The sequence below is a fragment of the Diabrotica virgifera genome, chromosome 2, assembly GCF_917563875.1.
Source record: "Diabrotica virgifera virgifera chromosome 2, PGI_DIABVI_V3a".
Taxonomy (NCBI): Eukaryota; Metazoa; Arthropoda; class Insecta; order Coleoptera; family Chrysomelidae; genus Diabrotica; species Diabrotica virgifera.
Genome location: NC_065444.1, coordinates 36,602,319 through 36,623,993, shown reverse-complemented (window position 1 = coordinate 36,623,993; position 21,675 = coordinate 36,602,319). Strand labels below are relative to the sequence as shown.

Genomic DNA, 21,675 nt, shown 5'->3' with positions numbered 1-21,675 from the left:
AAGAAAACAAGTTTCTTGGTTAAAAAACATTCGAGAATGGACTCAGATACCAAATGTAGGACAATTATTCCATATTGCAGAAGATCGAGAAGCCTTCGCAATGGTGATCGCCAAGGTCGGATAATTCTGATATGGCACGTGAAGAAGAAGAAGTTCTTCGAAAATCTCTGGTATTATTTAGTCTCTTAATACAACCAAGCAGTTTCATAGCCTTGTTGCATCTTTATGAAGATTGAAGATCTCTATCACACCTAAATCTCTGACATTATTGATAGTCTCAATCAAAATATCCTCTAAATTATAATTAAAAACTATAGGTACCATAAGGCTCCAGAGATCGACAAACTATCCAGAGATCGATTTTGACAACTAATAATTAAAGTAAAGATGATTCAAATTTGATTACAGAACAGGGCCTTCACTATGTGTTTATATGTATGTATTTCGGCTTTAACGTGGCCTCATCGGAGCACCAGGTGCCAAGAAGGTGTAAGAGAAACAAAATCTTCTTCGTATGTTTTATTAAAAAAACTATTCCAAAATGTACAAACGTTTCTAACCTAAATATAAATACCAATCAATTTATAAAAATTGCCTATAATAAATTAACACACAATACTCCTAACGGTGAAAATACTGCTCCAGTTATACCAATGACTGTTTGCATAATCAAATATGCGTTTTCTTCTTCCTCCGGGGCCAATCTAAAAAGAAAAATCATCTTTATAAATTTTTTTGAGAGACAGCTTTAGATTACATTCGATTCGAGGTCACTAGCATCAGCTGACCAAGGTTTCTGCTTTTCAGCGTCTTCAGAGCCGCCTGTGATGTATCCCGAAGCGAACTGAATACAAGCTGTCGAAGTATGTATATTAATAAAATATTAAATGCGTACGGACGCGTTAGCGACATCTATCTAGAGACAGAGAAAATTCTCTATAAGTCGGAGTGCACATAGTAACTATCTGTTACCTGAGCTTTTTACAAAATAAAGACACAGGCCGATAAATAGCGGACATTGATTTTTTGATGGAATTTTTTTTATATCGCTCCCCTACTTCGTTAGTGCCATAGCCCTAAAAAAATGGAAAAAATTTTTTTTTTTTGCCTATTATGTTCATTTAGGTGTTGTCTTCATTGTGCAATAATTTCATATAATTTAATTATTTTAAAATCAAGATATTGCGTCTATGTCATTATGACGTTTTCCGGTTTTGGCGCTTCCAGCGACAGCAAGACTGCCATAATACAGTTTGTGTCACGCGGCTGTGGTCGAGAGTAGATGTGTGGTAAGTAGATTTCATTTTTCAATATTGCCCTAACATGTGATCATGCATTTGTTAACCAAGAAAAATTACTCAAGTAAAACTTCTCTAGTGCCGTAATCTGTGATATGGCAGTAATGCAAATTGGAACTGTGGGTTTGTGTGATACACTCAACGTTGCTGACTGCCCTAACCTGTGTTATGGCTGTAATGCGAACTTGATTAGAAATAGATTTCCGATGGTAGATCATTTGTAATACTGTTACATTATGTGCTAAGGCGTATTGTAGGATAACTATAATTGATCTGTGCTGAGTTTTTAATAGCTGTATATAGCGTAATATGGAGTTGGCCCTTCATTGTTCGGAGTCAGCATTTCATTTTGACACATTGCATTATCACATTCCTTAATATATGGACTGCAGTTTACTATCACTAACATAATTTCTGGGGATACAAAGTATCCCCTTTGATGACAACTTTGGCATCAAGGTGAGGGAAACAGGGGGGCCAATGAAATTGCTTCATGCGTCTATGATTATTTGAAAGATTTGAGCACAAAATATGACAATGACTGCTTTGAGATCACTTTTTACAGTGACAACTGCTGCGGACCAAATAAAAATAGATTTTTTATAGCTATGTTTAATTTTGCGTTAAGTACACTAAAAATTAAGGCCATTAACCATAAAATTCTTATTTACGCAGGTCATTCTGTCATAGAGAAAAAGGTAAAAAGACACCTAAAATGTGGACCGATTTATATACCTCAGCAATATGTGACTCTAATTAGAGAAGCAAAGAAAACCGTAAAACCATTTGAAGTGAAAGAAATGTCTCATGCACATTTTTATGATTTCAAGGTACTCCAAAAACAGATGGGTGCCAACTTTGATGTTGATGAAGCTGACCAGAAGCATAAGCTTACTGAAATCAAGATTGCAAGGTACGAAAGGCCGGACTACTACTTAAAAGCTCCTTCGTACGAAGACATCGATGAAATGAAAAAAGTTTTCTTCAAACAGCGACAAAGCAACAAAAAATCTGTCAAATTATTACTGACGCATGCCTACAAGAAAAATGATATTGACGAAAAGAAAAAGCGTGATATTGAAGACTTGCTTAGTTAGCGAGTCATTCCCTAAACTTATGGTCCCATGTTAAGAACCATTTTAAAGTCACGAATGATCTTATCATTTTAAACAATTACAGTGTTTAGATTTTTAGAATAATATCCTCATTTGTATATTTATAAAATGACAAATTTAGTTTATTAAATACAGTACAATATATTGACCAATATTTTACAATTTTGCAGTTTTATTTCGTTTAAAGTTCAAGAAAACGATGTCTATCGCAATGAATTAATACAGGTTCATAGGCCCTAAGCCTCGAATTTTAAATATGGGCGCCACAGCAATAGCGCCTTATCATATTTTAAGGGTGAATTTCAGGGTAAAGCAATGTCAATAACTAAAAATACATACTAACATTAGATAGCTACATATCTAGTCAACATGAGTGCAGAATTTGGTTAACTTAGATACTGTAGTTCCAGAGAAAAAAAAAATGAAAAGTTCACATAAAACCTTGTATTTGCTCTCCTGAAAAGTTTGCGATTTCGGAGTAATGGCACTAACGAAGTCGGAGAGCGGTATATTCATATTTATATCTGCTAGTCTAATAAGTTAGCCGCTCAGGGAGGTGTGATATCAAAAGAAGCTTTCCCAAAAAAAGCCAATGCAAAGTAGTGCAATGAACACCGTACCATAGCCTGAATGAGTAATGTCCTGAAATTATTTTGAAAAGTACCTAATTCACAATAGAACACATACAAAATTGGTAGATAGATAATACACAAAATTTTTACCAAAAAAATAGATATCAGCTTTATTTGGGCGTAACTTGCTTACTTTGGATGCTAGAGACTTTTTTAAAAATCAAAAATAAAGGTTTTTTAAACAAAAATGGTTAACCATTTTCAATTTCGTTGCAAGACGAAAGTACAGCCGCATCATCATTCCAGTTCAATCACAGAGTTCAGCAAGCACCTCTACCGGTTTCGAAACTTATTAGTCTCTTATCAGGAGGCACATATGCTGCTCTCTCTGACCCAACTAGGGCAAACCCCGGCGTGCAGTCACGGATTGCAACGAACGAAATGGCAGGGATGCCCTAGCGGCAACTACTAGCAAAAAACGAAGTTTTCAATCTAATAGCACATAAAACAACACCCAAAAATGTTACTCTACATCCTACCAGACTGAAAACAATGGGAACCTTCTCTGGTAACACCTCCGAGGCTTCTACAATTTGCAAGCCATAACGGATGAGCTGAGCTGATAACGGAATGGAACTTTACCGCGCTGAGCAGATGGGACGTGAATAATTATAAATTGTAAAATTCCCTCATCTTCTTTAGTCTCAGCATCCGTTATGGCATGGCTTGCAAATTGTAGAAGCCTCGGAGGTGTTACCAGAGAAGGTTTCCATCGTTTTCAGTCTGGTAGGATGTACAGTAACATTTTTGGGTGTTGTTTTATGTGCTATTAGATTGCAAACTTAGTTTTTTAAACAATTTAAAAAAGTTGTAATGAGTTAACACATTAACAATGTTTTAATACTTACTTGATTACGTTTAAAAACGCTACATTAAAAAAGTATCCACTGGATATCATAAAACTACCCAATATTAACACGTACTGCCAGTCATGAGGGAAGAGCACGTGCAAATGTTTCCTAGGAAGTGCGTTGCAAAATATAAATAAAGGAACAAAAATCACCATCCTGACTACAGAGAGAAGAGCTAAAACAGAGGGACGAGGTCTCTGAAAGAAAAAAAATTATTTAGTAAATATTTAGATCTATTTAGAAGATATTAAATGGTTAATTCGATCTATCTTTCTATCTATAGCCCAAAATCTTTTTGCCATTTGTCTCCCATTTGTCTCCATTTGTCTCTGTCTTCTTGCCTTTTTCACATTGGATCTTTCCATCTTATTTGCGGTCGGCCTTTTGACCTTTTTGCAATATATGGTCTCCAGTGGTCAATTTTTTTATTCCATCTTCCATCCTGATATCTTTCGTTGTGCCCAGCCCATTTCCATTTTAATTTCAATGCATGTTCGACAGCGTCTGTTGTTCCGGTTTTGCCTCTTATCCTCTCGTTCCTCTTTTTATCTCTCAGCGATATTCCCAACATTTGTCTTTCCACAGCTTTTTGAATTTTCTTTATTCTATCTACATAAGTTGCTCTTGGCACACGTCTACGTCTGGGCCCAATATGGCAGAACAGGTAGGACTCATGCATTAAACACCTTGGTTCTTAATTTTAAAGGCTTTCTTGGTTTTTGATAGTACATATATGAGAGTTTTCCGAATTCCGCCCACCCCATTCTTATTCTTCTATTTATTTCTTTAGGCTGGTTACTTTTATCTGCTCTGATAGCTTAAGTAACTATATTCTTGGACGTGTTCTATGTTTGTTCCATATATGGTAATTACTGATGTGTCTCCTGTATTAGTAATTATTTTAGTTTTCTTTAGACTCACTTTCAGTCCTTTTTCGAGATGTTTTTTCTAGGTCTGAAATCATTATTCGTAGTTGTTCCATAGTTGTTGCTATCAGGAGTACATCATCGACGAATCTTAGATGATTTAAATAGATTTAGATGATTTAAATGCTTAATTCTATACTACGTTTATTTCCAAGTTAATCTGGTTATAAATTAATTTCTAATAATGACAAGCTGCGACGACACTACACACCCACCGATAACGTCTCTGAAACTGTGATCTCGAGCTTATCTTGGGATTGAACGAACTATTGTAGGTGCTATATTTATATCTTACCTTGTTTGTGGCAGTAGCAAGTCCTCTTCCAATCAGGCAACATATATCACTAAACAAAAAGGTAACTACGGCAGCAAAATATTTTTCTGAAACAAATAAATAGCTTAATCATATATATGTCGATGAGATTATCTAATAAAGTAATTAGAATAGGTAAGGATACACGGCCAAAAGAACAATGTGCGGAAATACAGCTAGGTATTACAACACAAACACGATTCATTCAGTATGCACAAAAAAGTTAAAGAAGCTGCAGGCTTATAAAAGCCTAAAAGAGTGGGTGATTGGCAGATAACCAAAGCGAACTACGATTAAAGTTTTGTTCCAACTCGATACAAAATGACAAAACCATGCAGTAACCGTTCAACGCATGTGCACTACATTATATGCGTTCCAACTAGATTTGTACGATGCACAGAATGATTTAAAATACGTTCCAACTAGAAAATTGGTGATTTCGGAACCGTTCATGTACGGTCAAATCGATTCACGAATTTTTGAAGAACTGATAGTTCTGACATGCGTAAAGCAAACAATTTCCGTTTGTAGGTTACATTTGGATAAATATATTCTAAAATATCTGAGTTGCTGTAAATATCGAAGTTTTAACAAATTTTAGACTTCGAAAACGGTTTTTATTAATTTTTTTAAAATGAGTGATATCGAAGGCAACAATGATTGCACCAATGACGAGCGTTACAAGCGTTCCAACTAGTATCCAATTCCAAAACTATTCAGAACTGCTTCGGACATATACAAAGAAAGGATGAACAACGAATACAAAAGGAAGTACTAAAATTCCAAAAGAACGAAAGAGAAAACGCGGTAGGCCAAGAAAAAATGGGAGCGAAGGAATAGAGAAAGAAACATAGAACAGGACCTATGAAACAACCGGACTAAGTGGCGATTGGAAGTTAGAAATCAGCGGAGGACGTTGTAAACTGACAAGTAGTAGTATATTTGTGCTCTTCGAAAAATCAATATGCCGCCAAAAAGATGCGCACTGGCCATAGATATAATATCACAATAGATTAAGCCAGGTCCGAAAAATAGCGTAAGGCGGAGCAGTTCGGGTCGGTGGTCTATCTATCTCTCTCTCTACCGGCGCTTAGCTTTCTCTCTCTAGCATATGATGGCTGCCGTCCCCGTTTCATTACTCCCACCTCTTGGTAGATACGCTCACACTCGCACAACAGACAAAGATAGCTAGACCACTGTACTTGATATTGGCGTTACACCCCGATGCATTGAGTGGTATATCCCTAGCCTGATCTATTGTTGACATATCTCTGGCACTGGCACTGTTTCTTATCTATTGATATATTTTATATTTTAATATTTATTTAAATTTTATTTAGCGTATGGCTTAAGTACATCACAGAATATTATTTAGATTTATGCATTATACAATGCATAACAAACATATGTCAAGTTTTTTTATATATTCGATTGACCCTTCGGTTGCCATTACAAAGTCTATAGTGTCGCCTGTGTATGCTCTGCGTGGGCAGTCCTGAACAATGTGTCTGATCGTCTGTCTTGCAGCGCCGCAGTCACAAGAAGGCGAGGGAAGTTTACCCCATCTGTAAAGGGGGGTCGGCGCATCTTCCACAGTTTGTTCGAATTCGGTTAAGGGCTGTCCAAATCTTACGGGGACGCTCAAATTCGCCAGGTTTTTTTATGAAGTCCGGTAGGCTATGGTAATGCGGATCTGTCTTACTTTCCCAATCTTCTCTCCATCGGGTATTTAATTCAAAGTTGGATTGCTGCAGCGCTTGAGCAGATTGTAGAGGGGGTAACCTGGATCGGAGTCGGTTTCCAAGAATATCGGGGATGTCGTTGTGGACTAGAAGCTGGCGACTCTCCATTATTTTGTTGTATTCTTTAACCAATGCATGTTCGCGGCGTAGGTTGGGTGGTGCTATATTACTAAGGGTGGGTAGCCGCATTGTAGGGGTGGGCTTAATTGTGCCCGTTATCATACGCATAGTACGGTTCAGTTGAGTGTCGACTTTTGGGTATGCTTGCTGTTTAGTTACACTGGTGCAGAGTATTCTGCCACGGGATATATCAGGCCAAGAGCAGAGGATCTTAAAGTGGATGCTGTGGACCCCCATGTAGTGCCGCAGAGTTTCTGTATTATATTGTTGCGTGTTTTCAATTTTGCTGCTGTTTTCGTCAGGTGTTCTCTGAATGTGAGCGTTCGATCTAGAGTAACTCCAAGGTATTTCGGGTATTTATTGTGTTTCAACAGCTTATTATTAAAATACACTCGCAATTCTGTTTGCCAGCTTGTTGTTGAGATGAAAAGCTGATACTTCAGTTTTTGTAGTACTTGGTTGTAGTCTCCATTTCTTAAGGTATTCGCTGAGGATGGATAGGTCATTCGTGAGAGTGATTTCTACAGTTTCTAAAGATCGGTGGCTTGTTGCAAGGGTCCAGTCGTCAGCATATCCAAACTTCCGAGATTCGGTTTCAGGCATGTCAGCAATATAGAGGCTGAAAAGTAAGGGGCAAGGACAGAACCCTGTGAAAGGCCATTGTTTAGTTTCATCTGTCTACTCGTCTCCTTTCCCATTATAACCTGGAAGGCTCTGTTTGTCAGCATGTTGTCAATGAGGTTAATTATCTTTCTGCAGGGGATAATACGGGCCAGTTTATATATTAATCCCTGTTTCCAAACAGTAGCATATGCTGCTGTTAGATATATGAATACTGTTGCTGTCTTTTGTTTCTTTTGAAAACTAGCTTCTATAAAAGTTGTTAATGACAGCACTTGGTCCGTACAGCTTCGATGAGGGCGGAAGCCAGCTTGTTAAATGGGGACGTTTTCTAGAATCCTGTGACTAATTCTGTTGAGGAGAAGCTTTTCTAATAGTTTATATACCATGCTGAGTAGAACTATGGGGCGGTAGTTTTCTGGCTTATCATTTGATTTGCCCGGTTTCGGAATTGCAATTATCTTTGTTCGCTTAAGTGAGAAAGGAATGTTACCTGACTGAAGTATATCATCAAAGAACATTGCCAGCCACTGTTTCGTGTATGCACCACTATGTATCAAGAACTCAGGATGGATACCATCAAACCCAGATGCTTTACCCGATTTCATTTCTCTCAGCGCATATGTGATTTCAGAAATCAGTATTCTTGCTGAATATTCGGAGTTCGTTCTGTTCGTTTGTTTTAATGCCCGTAAGTCTCTTTTCACGTTGGTAGTATGTGTTCGATCTCGTGGAGCTCTGGATAGAGATACTATATGGGAGGCAACCTTGTTGGGAGACATTTTAGAGTCTCTGGATTCCAGCTGGTTAGCTCCTCCAATTTTCCGCAACAGGGACCATGTCTGCCGGCTTGATCTTTTGAAGTCAAGGTTTTCGACAGTTTTTATCCATTTTTGGCGTCTAGCTGTATCGATGTTGTGTAAAAGCTCGTCGGCTATTTCTCGGTCACCACTTTCGAGAAACTTCGCGTATAAGTCTTCACATGTTTCAGTCCATCCGGGCACATATTCTTTGCGATACCCCCTAGGGATGGTTTCCTTGACAGCGCTTATTACTGCACCCACGAACCCCAGCTCAAGGTCCGGTCTAGTTGTTCAGAGAACTTCTTCCAGTTTGCTTTTCTAAGATTACACCTGGGTCGAGGATATGATCTAATTATTGGAATTGATATTCCGATGGTGATAAGCACAGGACGATGTTGAGTATGTGGGAAGTCTGCAAGGACACTTCTCGCAGTTGTTAGTGGTCTGTCATTAGTATCTTTTATTTATTTAAAGAAAACCTAGGATAAGACACTTGTTTACTTACTGGTGAAGTCGGTCTTGTATTCAGACACCACCAAGGCTGCGACGGAAGGGTGTGTAGGAACATAAGCCAAGGCGCCTGCAGTGACTATAACCAAACTGGTCCAAATTTTGCTAGAGATCTCCTTCACCTCACTTAACGTGATCAAATCTTTTTTGGTATCTTCTATGGAAGTCCCTGTTACTGATCTATAGAATCCTTGTTGTTGAATGAAATGGTAAAGCATCAATGTCGCTGTCGTGAGGATTGTTCCACATAGAAAGTAGATGAGGGCTGCTGCTTCTGATGATGTACCTAGAAACGGGATGAGATTTTTAATAAAAAGAGCAACAAGAAAAATATAGAAATAATTATGTATGTATAGTAATACAGAGTTATCTGCAACCGTGGGGAGAAGAGACGACATACGTTCATTTATACGGTGCAAGTGACCTTGAGGGTTTTTCTTAACTCTGTTATACTGTATGTAGGTATTAGTACAAATAAAGATAAAGTGAACTATGAAAAACTAAAAATAGACAAGGCGAAAACGACGGGTTTGTTGGAGAAAATATTCCCATGAGATTTTTTTGCATAATCACATTCGTGAGACATCCCAGAATAAGGTACAAGAAGTCGCCCATGTGAAAAGTGGGCCAAATTTTTTTTAACCATTTTTTTTAATCAAATTTCAAAAATCAATGTTTTTGGCCAGGGCAATTTTTTTTAGATGTTTTAAACAATTCTGGACAAAAAGTTCTCTTATAATTTTTCTCTGAAGTTGATCGTTTTCGAGTTATAAGCAATTTAAAATTGAAAAAACCAAAATTGGCGATTTTCAAGGCTTAATAACTCGATTAAAAGTTATTACTATAAAAGTCAGAAAGTGACTAAATCAAAGTTTAAAGCCCCCTACAAGATCCTGAAGAAATTTTTGTAATTATTTTATTACTAAGCTGTTATTTTTAAGTAATAATAATGAGCGCCATACACGTATTAGGCGACCGTGAATGTGAGTGCAAGAAAGTAATAAATTATTGACACAATTTTTTAGGATCATGTAGGGTAGGCTTTAAACTTTGATTTAGCCACTTTCTGATTTTCGTAATAATAATTTTTAACCGAGTTATTAAGTTTTCAAAATGGCCATATCCGCGTTTTTTAAAATTTAAATTGCTTATAACTCGAAAATGATCAACTTTAGGGAAAAATTACAAGGGACCTTTTTTGTCCAAAATGGTCCAAAAAACCTGAAAAAAATTGTACGGACCGAAAATATTTATTTTTAAAATTTGATTAAAAAAATTGTTAAAAAAAATTGGACCAATTTTCGCGTGGGCGACTTCTTGAACCTTATTCTGGGGTGTCTCACGAATGTGATTATACAAAAAAATATCATGGGAATGTTTTTCCGCCGTTTTCGCCTTGTCTAAAAAGGATTATAGTAACGAAGACAAACAACTGAAGTCCCTAAAACAAAAAAAAAATGACTATATTCATAGACAGTATTGTTCTTCGCGTGCTAGTCAAAAGTCCCCTCTCTCCTCGTATCTTTTGAACGGTTATACTTATAATAGTGACATTTGGAGGGAGAAAATAAACGGACCTAGGCTTCTCAAATAACAGGTGACGTAGTAGTCACAGATGATATAACAGGGCCACTTTGACGAATAATTTTAAATGGGACCTTATGGCAAGCGATATCTCGTTTGAAAGGAATTAAAAATACGTATTCAATCATACTAATTTTGTTTGGGTTTAAGATGATTTTGACGTATAAATTAAATAAATATAAAAGTGTAGTTTCGCATTTAATTAATAAAGATTCAAACGTCCGCCTATGGTTAGGATTTTCAAAGAGTGCTATTCTTTTTCTCATAGGCATCTTTCAGTGCGTCACAGTTTTTCGATTTCTTTCTAACGCATTAAATTGTATGTGACAAAAAAAGGCACGTCCGTGATTACAGACATTTATAACATTTATTCTAGTTGTCGATAGATGGCGCTATAATCGAAAAAAAAATATTTACGAATTATATAGGGGAGAGGCTTGTATCTTGGGCCAGCTTGTACCATGGGCCACCCCATTTTTCTTTTATTTTGCGCGCGAACTGTCAATGTTTCATATCTAAATTTCTTCTACAATCGTCGTCTTTCTGTGGATAGTTGTTGAACGTGATTAGAAATCGTTTGCGGCTATCTTAAAAATATCGTGTTTTATTTCGTGGTAAGTAACTAGTAATTTATAGGATAGAAAATTTTCTTGTCTAATTTTTGTGTTAACAGATATCGTAAATTAAATCACAAGGTGTGTATGCCCCTACTAATAGGTAGTTAAACAACATAGAGAGAAATATAACAAAACCGTTTTATTAGGTTAAATTCACATTTGTTTTCTTTTCGGCCAAGTCTTGTACCTTGGACCGCTATCACGTCTTGTACGTTGGACCGTACAAAATTAATGATAAAAAAGAAGACACAGTTTTATGTTGCACAAGTAACTGCTGTAAGTACCTATTTAATGGTCCAGTATCTGAAGAGAATTCTGAACAGCAACAAATATTCTGGCATAAGTGGTGAACAATTTGACATTGATATTGGAGATGTTTTGCTCAAACCTAAAGAACTAAGTCTGGCTGGTTTGTCTGAAACGCAAAAAGCAGTACATGTGTTTCACTTAGATTTTGAGAGGTTCAAAGTTGAATAACACAATTTTTTTTATATATTTTTTTAAAGGTTTACGTATAGGACTACGTACAGGTGGTTCAACGTACAGGACTACGTGGTTCAAGGTACAGTACTGGTTTGTACCTTGGACCAAATTAGCTCTGATAAATAAAATTCTAAAAAATGTGTTTGGTTTTGTTTTATTAAAAAAATTATGGTGTGTAAACTACAAGTTAGTCTAAAAATTTGTCCTTGAAATTTAAAAACAAATAATTGAGCTTTGAAAAAATCCGGTTCAAGGTACAAGCCTTTCCATATATTTACGAATATAATCTGTACAATTTATAAGTAAACACAATTGATTTGTTTTCATGTCAAATTGCAAATAAAATGTGACAACTGTCAGATTTAACTAAAATATCCTGTTAGAATAAATGTTATAAATGTGTATTATTACGGACTTACCTTTTTTTCTATCATTTGTGACGCACTGAAAAATGCCCATGAAAAGGACCATATTTAAGTTTCTTAATGTTTATAAACAAAGTCACGATTAATTTTTGAGAAAAAAATAGGTAAGTAGCTCGGGTTTTAAGGGTCGTAGGGCAATGTATTGTTTAAAGTCGTGTAAAAATCAGAGACATGTTAACTGTAGACAAGGCATACTGAGCAAAAAATCGTAACGCGCGGGCAGTCGATCGGTGGTCTATCTATCTCTTTTTACTAAGCGATGCCGCTCATATGACGGACAAAGATGGCTAGACCACTCAAAATGAATATTGACCAATGGCGTCCTTGATATCGGCGTTACACCTCGATGCACAGAGCGGCCCATAGCTAGCCTAGTCTACAGGTTATTATATCTATGGTAAAAATACATACTAACATGTCGAATAAAGAAAAATTACCTTCCGACATGTTGATGCGTCTGAGATATTGTAAATATTTATGAGCTTAAAATCACAGAACTTTTGTAAACCGATTTTACAATATTTAACATAACTACACTTTTTATTCATGATTTAATTCGATAATATGTCTTTATCTTTATCTGAGATAAACAAATTCAATTTTGCACTAACAATTAAGTGAAACTTCTTGAAATATTTAAAAATCAAACAGCGATTTTACATTGTTTATAAATTAAAAATGACATTTATGCCTGGTTGCACCAACAGATCTTAAACTTAAGCGCCGCTTAAGTTTAAGCGACTTGCTTTAAGCGCAGCTTACGAAATATACGCGTTGCACCATTGAGTCTTGGATCAATTTTCAGCTTGTCACAATGGGCCACGTGGATTGGGATCTTAGATCAATTTTCAGCTTGCCACAATAGTAGGTAACACAGTGTGTCAATGAGCCTAGATAGGTGGACAAAAGTCATATTCGAAACTAAAAGAATTATTATTGGAATATTGTAAACGATACCCCAAAACATGCTATTCTAATATTTGTTTATGTCTAATACATCCCATCGTTGAGTAATAGAGCCCAAAAGTACGTATTCTCATTGTAATAGAATAAATCAGTTGAATTCTGTACATCATTTCAATCACACGAAATTAAAATTTTCCTTAATTTTTAAAGATCAATAATTGTTGAAGATGGATAATAGTTATGCCGGTAAGTGCTTATTTTTTGTAATCCAATAAATCTATCTGATAATCAAACAATATTAAAAAAAGTTTTTATGATGAACAAAGCAAATTTTTTTCGTTTTGAAACTTTGGAAGGGTGGCAATTACTTGTACCCTTTTGTACCCTGGCTAAATTTTCTATATATCATAGCTGCACCTTTCCCATTAAAAATAATAATTATAACCTGCACACGCTTGCACATTATTTTTTTTTTTTAGTAATAGCGTCCAAAGGTACGTATTTTTATTGTAATAGAATAAATCAGTTGAGTTCCGTTCATCATTTTTTTCACACGAAATTAAAGTTTTCCTTAATTTATACCGATTATTTGTTGAAGATGGATAATATTTATGCTAATTTTTTCTAATTTAATAAATCTATCTGATAAACAAACAATGTTAAAAAACTTTGTATGATGAATTTTCTTCGTTTTGAAACTTTTAAATGATAGCAATGCCTTGTACCCTATTGTACCAGGGCTAAATTTGCTATAATAGCGTCCAAAGGTACGCGTATTTTTATTGTAAGAGAATAAATCAGTTGAGTTCCGTTCATAATTTTTTTCACACGAAATTAACGTTTTCCTTAATTTATACAGATTAATTGTTGAAGATGGATAATATTTATGCTAATTTTTTCTAATGTAATAAATCTATCTGATAACCAAACAATATTAAAAAAACTTTGTATGATGAATTTTCTTCGTTTTGAAACTTTTAAATGATAGCAATGCCTTGTACCCTTTAGTACCAGGGCTAAATTTGCTATATGTAATATCTGCACCTTTTCCACTGATAATAAGACTTATTATAACCAACACACTCGAGCACAACATATTTTTAGAGATTTGAAAATTTCTGTCTTGAATGCAGAGAACTTTTTCTTAGCCATAAGAACCATTTCATGGTACTGAAAGCCACTGTACATAAAATACTTATACATAGTATGGAAGTAATCAAATCAGCATTAGTTTCACTTGGACCGCTTTCAAAAGAAGCTCAAGAAGCAAGGAACAAAGATTGCCGCAAGTTCTGGGAGCAATACACCAGAAACTGTTCACGATTGCCACGACTACAGATTTACTTTCAATGTTGATCATAACATCTGATCCACTGATAAATAGCCTCTGAGAAATTGTAAACAAAAAAGCTAGTCAATTGTACCCAGAGGTTTTAAAGTTTATTATAGCTCCTACAGTAGAGTCTTAACCTCTGTCAAGTCTACTTCAAAATCAGACGAATATTTATTTATATATTTATGTATTTGTATTTATAATGTATTATATATGGAAAAACTTTTGTTTTAAATTTTTTTATTTATTTTCTAGGCTTCTAGACCTCTCTGATTCAGTTTTTAACTAATAATAATCATTTATTTTATTATCAAATTATATTATTGATCGATACAAATGTAAATATGATGAAAAATAATTTTGTCCACCTAGCTTGTTCTAATCGAAACACTGTGCGTAAGTGAGACTACCTATAAGCTGAACTGGGCTAAGCTGGAGCTTAAGATTTGTTGGTCCAACCAGGCATTAAACTTTTGCATATTTTGTCAATTACATATTATCACCAAATTTAGAGAAATCAGTTGTTAGATACCTGTATCAAAGAGTGTCTTGGAAAAATCGTTACTTTTATGGTCTATGAGAATTGTTCTCATGTTAGGCCTATTTTATAAATGACGAAAAACACATAAAAAAGTCAAGCTAACATGTAAAAACTTTTAGATCAAAATCTATGGAAACCACACATTTCTGTATTTGGAAAAAAATATCAGCTTTTTACAAACCAAATACCTATGTATTTTAAAAGACGGACCTGTATCCGAGTTGTGAACCTTGAAAATGAACTCTAACAAAATTTAAATAGTCAAACAGTTTTTTTAGGTATATTCACTATAGTGTTTTAGGTTTGACTCATTCATGCGACAAATTTTAGCAAAAATAATATTTAAATTAGTAGAAAATCCGCTGGCGCTGTTTGTTTTATCTTCACGGAAATTTTTAATTTTTTGTTTTTAAATTTATTGAGAGAAACATCTGCAAATAATATTGGCAACTGGCAAATCATGGTTGACCAATTGTTTGGCTTAAACAATTAATTATTGCTTTATTAATGTGGCCTCCAAATATGATCTGAAAGATTCGAAGATCATGTCAATAATCTGAGCGTTGTAGTCCAGGGATATAAATATGTGAAATAGTAAAGAAATATATGATATTTTTTATAAACAATTTCTTCTGCAGAAACAACAGAATGTTCCTCTTCTTTTTCCTCTCTTTAAGCAGTTCTCCTTGTTCATTGGCGGATTGATACCTCTACGAAAGGTGGTTTTCATCTGCTGATTGGTGATTTATCTGTTGCTGTTTCGACCACATGTGTTTCCTCCATGCTGCTTATGTGCTTATTCCATTATCTTCTTCTATTGATTATCCATTCGGTTATACACTATACGTTAGATTTTCTTCTAATGTCTTTACTCCTCTTTCAATATCCCAGCGTACATTTCGTGTAATTCTTTCTGTACTCTCATATCTACCGTTTTCAGTAGTCTTTGTGTTGTAGCTGTGTCAGGTCTTGATTCTGAATGCATATGTCCTGATAGGTCTTACATTGGCCTTTATAAATTCTTGATTTCATCTCAGTATTAATGTGTCGGTTGCACTTGATCGTTCATTTCTTTGTCCAGGGTCCAGGATCATAGCAGGATAGTGTAATTCCAAGGTATTTTATTTCTATTACTCGTTCAATACTTATGCCATCAATTTCTATTTTACATCTGATTGGTTCTTTACTTATTACTATTGTTTTAGTTTTCACAGATGAGATTGTCATATTAAATTCTTTTACTCTATGTTAAATCTGTGGACTATTTGCATACTATCTTCATCTTGGACTATCAATGTTGCATCATCTGCGTAACAGAGTATTTTTTCAGAGATTTCAAGAAAAGGTAGGGTCGAAAATTGCACCATTAAAGAAATGATGGGTATTGAACGAACAATTATCAATGATATCGACAAAAAACCGTATAGTAGACATGTGCTAGATTCTAGATCATTATTGCAAAATATTGCTTTTATCCAAGGTTATTTGCGATATAGAAAGAAAAGATACCATATCGTAAGCTCTTCGAGTGAAACACTTTTTTTTATAAAATGGTTTCTTTGACGATTATTATTGAGGTTAAGTTTCTTTTGACATATTAGCTGATTTTTTATTTACTGATGCACAAAAATACTATGAGGTAGCAAAAAAATGGTTTACACCATTTAACTGGTTTTTATAACGATGGACTTCGGATGACCAACCTTTTTTTGTTACACGGATGACCAACCGGGGTAAACAATGACCCCAGGTCAAAAATGACCTGGAATGAATGTTTTCAGCATTTAAATCTTCATCTAACAATACATCCTCGTTTTCTGATACTATTTCATCTTCTATATCATCATAAAAATCGTTAGCAGTAACAATTTCCTGTAACTCAGCCTCAGTATGATATTTGAGGGGCCATATCTTATATGTACACAAAATACTAAGAAACTATAATAATATACGCCAGGAAATAATAATAATGACTAACTGTAGCAGACAGGAATGTCATGATTCGTACATAACAGGCACCACAGTCTAAAAATAGATTTTGATAACGCGCAGTGTAAAACTACTTGGAATTCCACATAATAGACGGTATTTTACTAAACATCAACTTCAGAATATATTTTTTATTCGTAAACTATAGGGAATTTTTTTTATTTCAAAATATGAGGATATTTAGAATGATATTAAAGTCAAATAAAAAAATAATGAGGTAAAAATTAAAAATACTTTTGAATTTATTAAAGAAAAACATACGCATAGTAAGTATACGGTACTACATACCTATTACTAATGCGAGAACTTGAAGAGCTGAACAAAATATTCCTCCGATGCCTTGGCCGGTGAGGAAAGTTTTCATGTAGATTGGAGGAAATTTCGCCAGTAGTGCTAACGAACTGACTTGAAACAAAGCGAGGATACCTAAAAAAATAATTAAAACAATTAAGAACTGTTTTTTCTAGTCTTGCTAAAACTTACAAACATCTATATCGTTAAAGTATTGCCACATACAAGGTAGCAAAGTAGACTGTTTTCAGCGGTCCTTGTTCTTCTTTGTGTACCGTGCCCAAATTTTAGGAAATTTTAGGCCTGGGTAGCATCCATGCCAATTTGCCAATACTGTTTCATTTATCTGCTGATAAAGCACTCCATTGACGAAGTTTTCGGAGCCATGAATATTTCTTCCTACCAATTCCTCTTTTTCCCTCGATGTTTCCGTTGAGTATTAACTGCAGTATCCTGTATCTGCTACGTCTCATTGTAAGGATATTCAAGTTTTCTCTTTTTTATCATCTTCGTCAAGTCACCTTCGCCTTGACCTACTCTGTTTTTAAGACTTCGCTGTTTGAAATGCGTTGAGCCCATGAGATTTTAAGCATTCTATGATTCAGTGGTTCGCTTTGTATAAAATAGACGCAACTGATAGTTATACAGGGCGAGTTTTAAATGCGACGTTGGCCGATAACTCCATTGTGGTATATAGAATATCCAAATAAGTTATTTAGGAAAAATATAAACAATGATATTCTCCAGCCTTGGATAATATGCCGAATTCTACAGGGAGTTTAATAACTACGTTGTAAAACAAACATAAACATACATTTTTTTTAAATAGCAGACCCTGTATATTTTCTCATATTTAGATTCCTCTTATACTTATTGTTCTTACAGTTTGTAGTTTGACATAACTATACAAGGTATTTACCATACAGAGTATTTAACGGGTTATGACCATTTTTATTTGGAGATCGTTATGAAATAAACACCCTATATATTATAAGGAAGAAATACATAAACAATGTTTATGTATTTTTACTAAGGTAAACAATATACTCTAGTTTTTTAACTAAGTTTAACAGAAATCATTGACAAATATTCATATACAGGGTGAACTACAAAAGATTATAATTATAACAATAAAAAAGATAAAAAATAGTAATTATTACTATATTCTTAAATTTTTAAATGAACAACAACCCCAAGATTAAATTTATAATACTCTATTATTTTTAAAACGTTTTTATATACTTGGCTTCGTCTATGTCACTGTCTCCGCAAATATTGTAATCCATTTTAAATATAGTTCTAGGCTACCTAGGCACCTAAAATTTTCAGAATAGCTCAGAACTAATTAACAAAGCAATATTTAACTACTATTATATGCAGTGGCGCACCCAGGGGGTTTTGGGGGTTAAAACCCCTCCCAGAGCATATACAAAATATGTAAAGAATAGTAGGAAAATGTAACTTGTCTTTCACAAACAATACAAAAAAATTTCGGTACCCAAGCCAACCCACCCAGAGGAAAATTATGGGTGCGCCACTGATTATATGAATAAATCGATTTTTTAAATTTCAAATTTTTTAAAAATGTAACTAATGCAATGACATTTAGATTCCATTTTAAAGTACGTCAACAAATCGATGTTACAAATAATTGAAGGTGGCACAGTTGTAGGGCATTAAACTGCAGATCGAGAGGTCCCGAGTACGAAACCCGTCTGTTGCATATATTTTTTTAATTTTTTTAATAAATAATTAAAAGTTAATATAGTTAAAATTTATATTTTATAAGTTAACTATTATATAGTGATGAGCGCGCTAATAACCGGCAAAATAGCTCAAAAGATGGGAAACGTACATTGCGAAAAAAAAAAGAGATGAAACTAGTGGAGGTGGAAATTATCATTATAAACGTATAAAATTAACATTACACTACATGGTTTTTCCACCACATTACATGGTTAGACGTATCAGAGGAGTATGACAACTGTCACTGTGACAGTATAATTTTATAAAATACTCCTGTCACAGACGTCTGAACGTGGGATACTATGTAATGTAATGCTAATTTTATAGGACTTTTCATTCAGTCATTTGTTTCGAGCTTCTGTCATGTGTCACATAATATTAATATATCTACGTCATACGTTATTGGTATTTTACTATGATACAAACCAAAGACGTACGACGTAGATATATTAATATTATGTGACACATGACAGAAGCTAGAAACAAATGACAATCGATGAAAAGCCCTATACGTTTATAACGATAATTTCCACCTCGACTAGTTTCATCTCTTTTTGTTTCGCAATGGATTATGTTTTTCATCTTTTGAGCTATTTTGCCGGTTATTAGCGCGCTCATCACTGTATATAAATATTATACAGTGATGAACGCGATAATAACCGGTAAAATAGCACAAAAGATGGAAAATGTATAAGTTGTGAGATAAAAAGAAATGAAACTAGTCGAGCTGGGAAATTTAGCTATAATAACCTATAAATTTACGTTATATTGATTATTTCCCACCTTTACACTTATCAGGAGTATGTCAACTAAAACTGCCACTGTGACAGTGGTAGTTGCCAGACTCGTGCAATACGTCTTAAGGTGGGAAACCATCAATATAATGTAAATTTATAGGTTAATATCGATAAATTTCCCAGCTCGACTAGTTTCATTTCTTTTTATCTACCAACTTAATACGTGTTCCATCTTTTGTGCTATTTTGCCGGTTATTAGCGCGCTCATCAGTGTATATACCATTTTAAATATTTGCTTTGATTTATATGAGTTAAATCCGCTAGAGAAAATATGCCTCTCGACATACCTATATATAGGTCGATTACAAAATTATTTTATGACAGAAATTGAAACAACAAAATAGTTTATAATTTTATATTGGGTCCTATAAATAATGAAAACATGTTATTATAAAAAGTTATTTTTGATAAAAGTGTAATTATTTAGAAGCTTTCTCTATACCGAAACTTATTTTCCAAGATCGAGAATATCTTAAATTTTTGTAAGTAGTGTAATAATATGACTATTCTTATTCAATAAATAACTAATAGGTAGACATCAAACGTAAATCAAAACAATATGCAATAAATGCGACAGTTTTTAGATTAATGCTATATCAACAGTAGGTATTCTAAGTCAAGAAGTTTTTTACTAAAACATTCATAACTGTCAATAGGGTTTTTCAATGATTCTCATTTGTTTCGAGCGTCTGTCATGTGTCGTATAATATTAATACTTATATCTACGTCATACGTTATTGGTATATACCAATGATACAAACCAAAGACGTACGATGTAGATATATTAATATTATACGACACATGACAGAAGCTCGAAACAAATGAGAATCGTTGAAAAGCACTATCGTGACGAGCAATTATTAATAAGTAAAATACCACTTTTATCAGTTAACAACGGTAAAATATTAGGCTTTAAAAAATTGTAGTTTTCATATTATTATTATTATCTTTTTAATAGGTCTGTGTAGTTTGTCTTTAATTTTAAAAATGAAGTTTTCTAAAGAATAATTAACATAATTATTATCTGGGTATTAGGAGTAAGATCAAGAAATTGCCTACTTAGTACATGTGGTGAGACCGCTCCCGTCTGAAAAAAATTTCTGATTCGGTTTCTTTGTGGATTCCTATTCAAAAATGTCCCTTTTAAACAAATCTGAAGGGTGCCGGGCGGAATTTTTGGGCAGAAATTGTTTAAACAATTTTTTTAAACAAATACAAAAGATAATGTTTTTTTGCTCTGGTACATATATTTTTAGATTTTTTGGGTCAATCTAAACAAGAAAGGTATCTTATAATTTTTCTCAGAAATTGACAGTTTTGGAGTTATAGGTGATTTAAAATCTGAAAAATGTGAAAATACGCATTTTCGAGGCTAAAAACTCATATTTAAATTAGTATTTTTGAGGTTGCCAGATACTTAAATTGAAGACTAAATATTCATCTTCAAGATTCATTTTCGGATTTTAAATCGCTTATAACTTTAAAACTATTAACTTTTGAGAAAAATGGCAAGATACTTATTTTATTTAGAATATCACAAAGAATCTAGAAAAAATATTTTTTGGAGGAAAATAGAAGATTTCTGAAATGGAGCATACCGCACCGGCAAAAAAATCGGATAAACACGCATATTTAACAATTAAAAACAACGGTATAAATTAAAGTTAGACGCGATCACTCTTCAGAATCTTGAAGATGAATATTTAGTCTTCAATTTAAGTATCTGGCAACCTCAAAAATACTAATTTAAATGAGTTTTTTAGCCTCAAAAATGCGTATTTTCGCATTTTTCAGATTTTAAATCGCCTTAACTCGAAAACTATCAATTTCTGAGAAAATTTACAAGATACCTTTTTTGTTCAGAATGACACACAAAACTCAGAAATATATGTTTCGGAGCAAAAAACGTGATCTTTTTTATTTGTTTAAAAAAATTGTTTAAACAATTTCTGCCCAAAAATTCCGCCTGGGACCCTTCAGGTTTGTTTAAAGGGGACATTTTTTAATAGGAATCCACAAAGAAACTGAATCA

At 34.1% G+C, this 21,675-nt stretch overlaps 1 protein-coding gene across 4 annotated transcripts in view; it reads right to left on the bottom strand.

Annotated features, from left to right (window-relative positions):
• Nucleotides 1–506: 506 nt before the first annotated feature.
• The window catches only part of LOC114327415 (equilibrative nucleoside transporter 3), a 112,404-nt gene continuing 91,235 nt past the window's right edge, over nucleotides 507–21,675 (bottom strand). For all 4 annotated transcript variants that reach the window (XM_050642541.1, XM_028276027.2, XM_028276026.2 and 1 more), the window contains 5 exons: nucleotides 17,098–17,235; nucleotides 8,927–9,217; nucleotides 5,118–5,203; nucleotides 3,894–4,093; nucleotides 507–704 (listed from right to left, as the gene is read on the bottom strand). In XM_050642541.1, coding sequence (XP_050498498.1) covers nucleotides 596–704; nucleotides 3,894–4,093; nucleotides 5,118–5,203; nucleotides 8,927–9,217; nucleotides 17,098–17,235 — 824 coding nt within the window. In that variant the 3' untranslated portion in view covers nucleotides 507–595. The remainder of the gene's footprint in view (nucleotides 705–3,893; nucleotides 4,094–5,117; nucleotides 5,204–8,926; nucleotides 9,218–17,097; nucleotides 17,236–21,675) is intronic.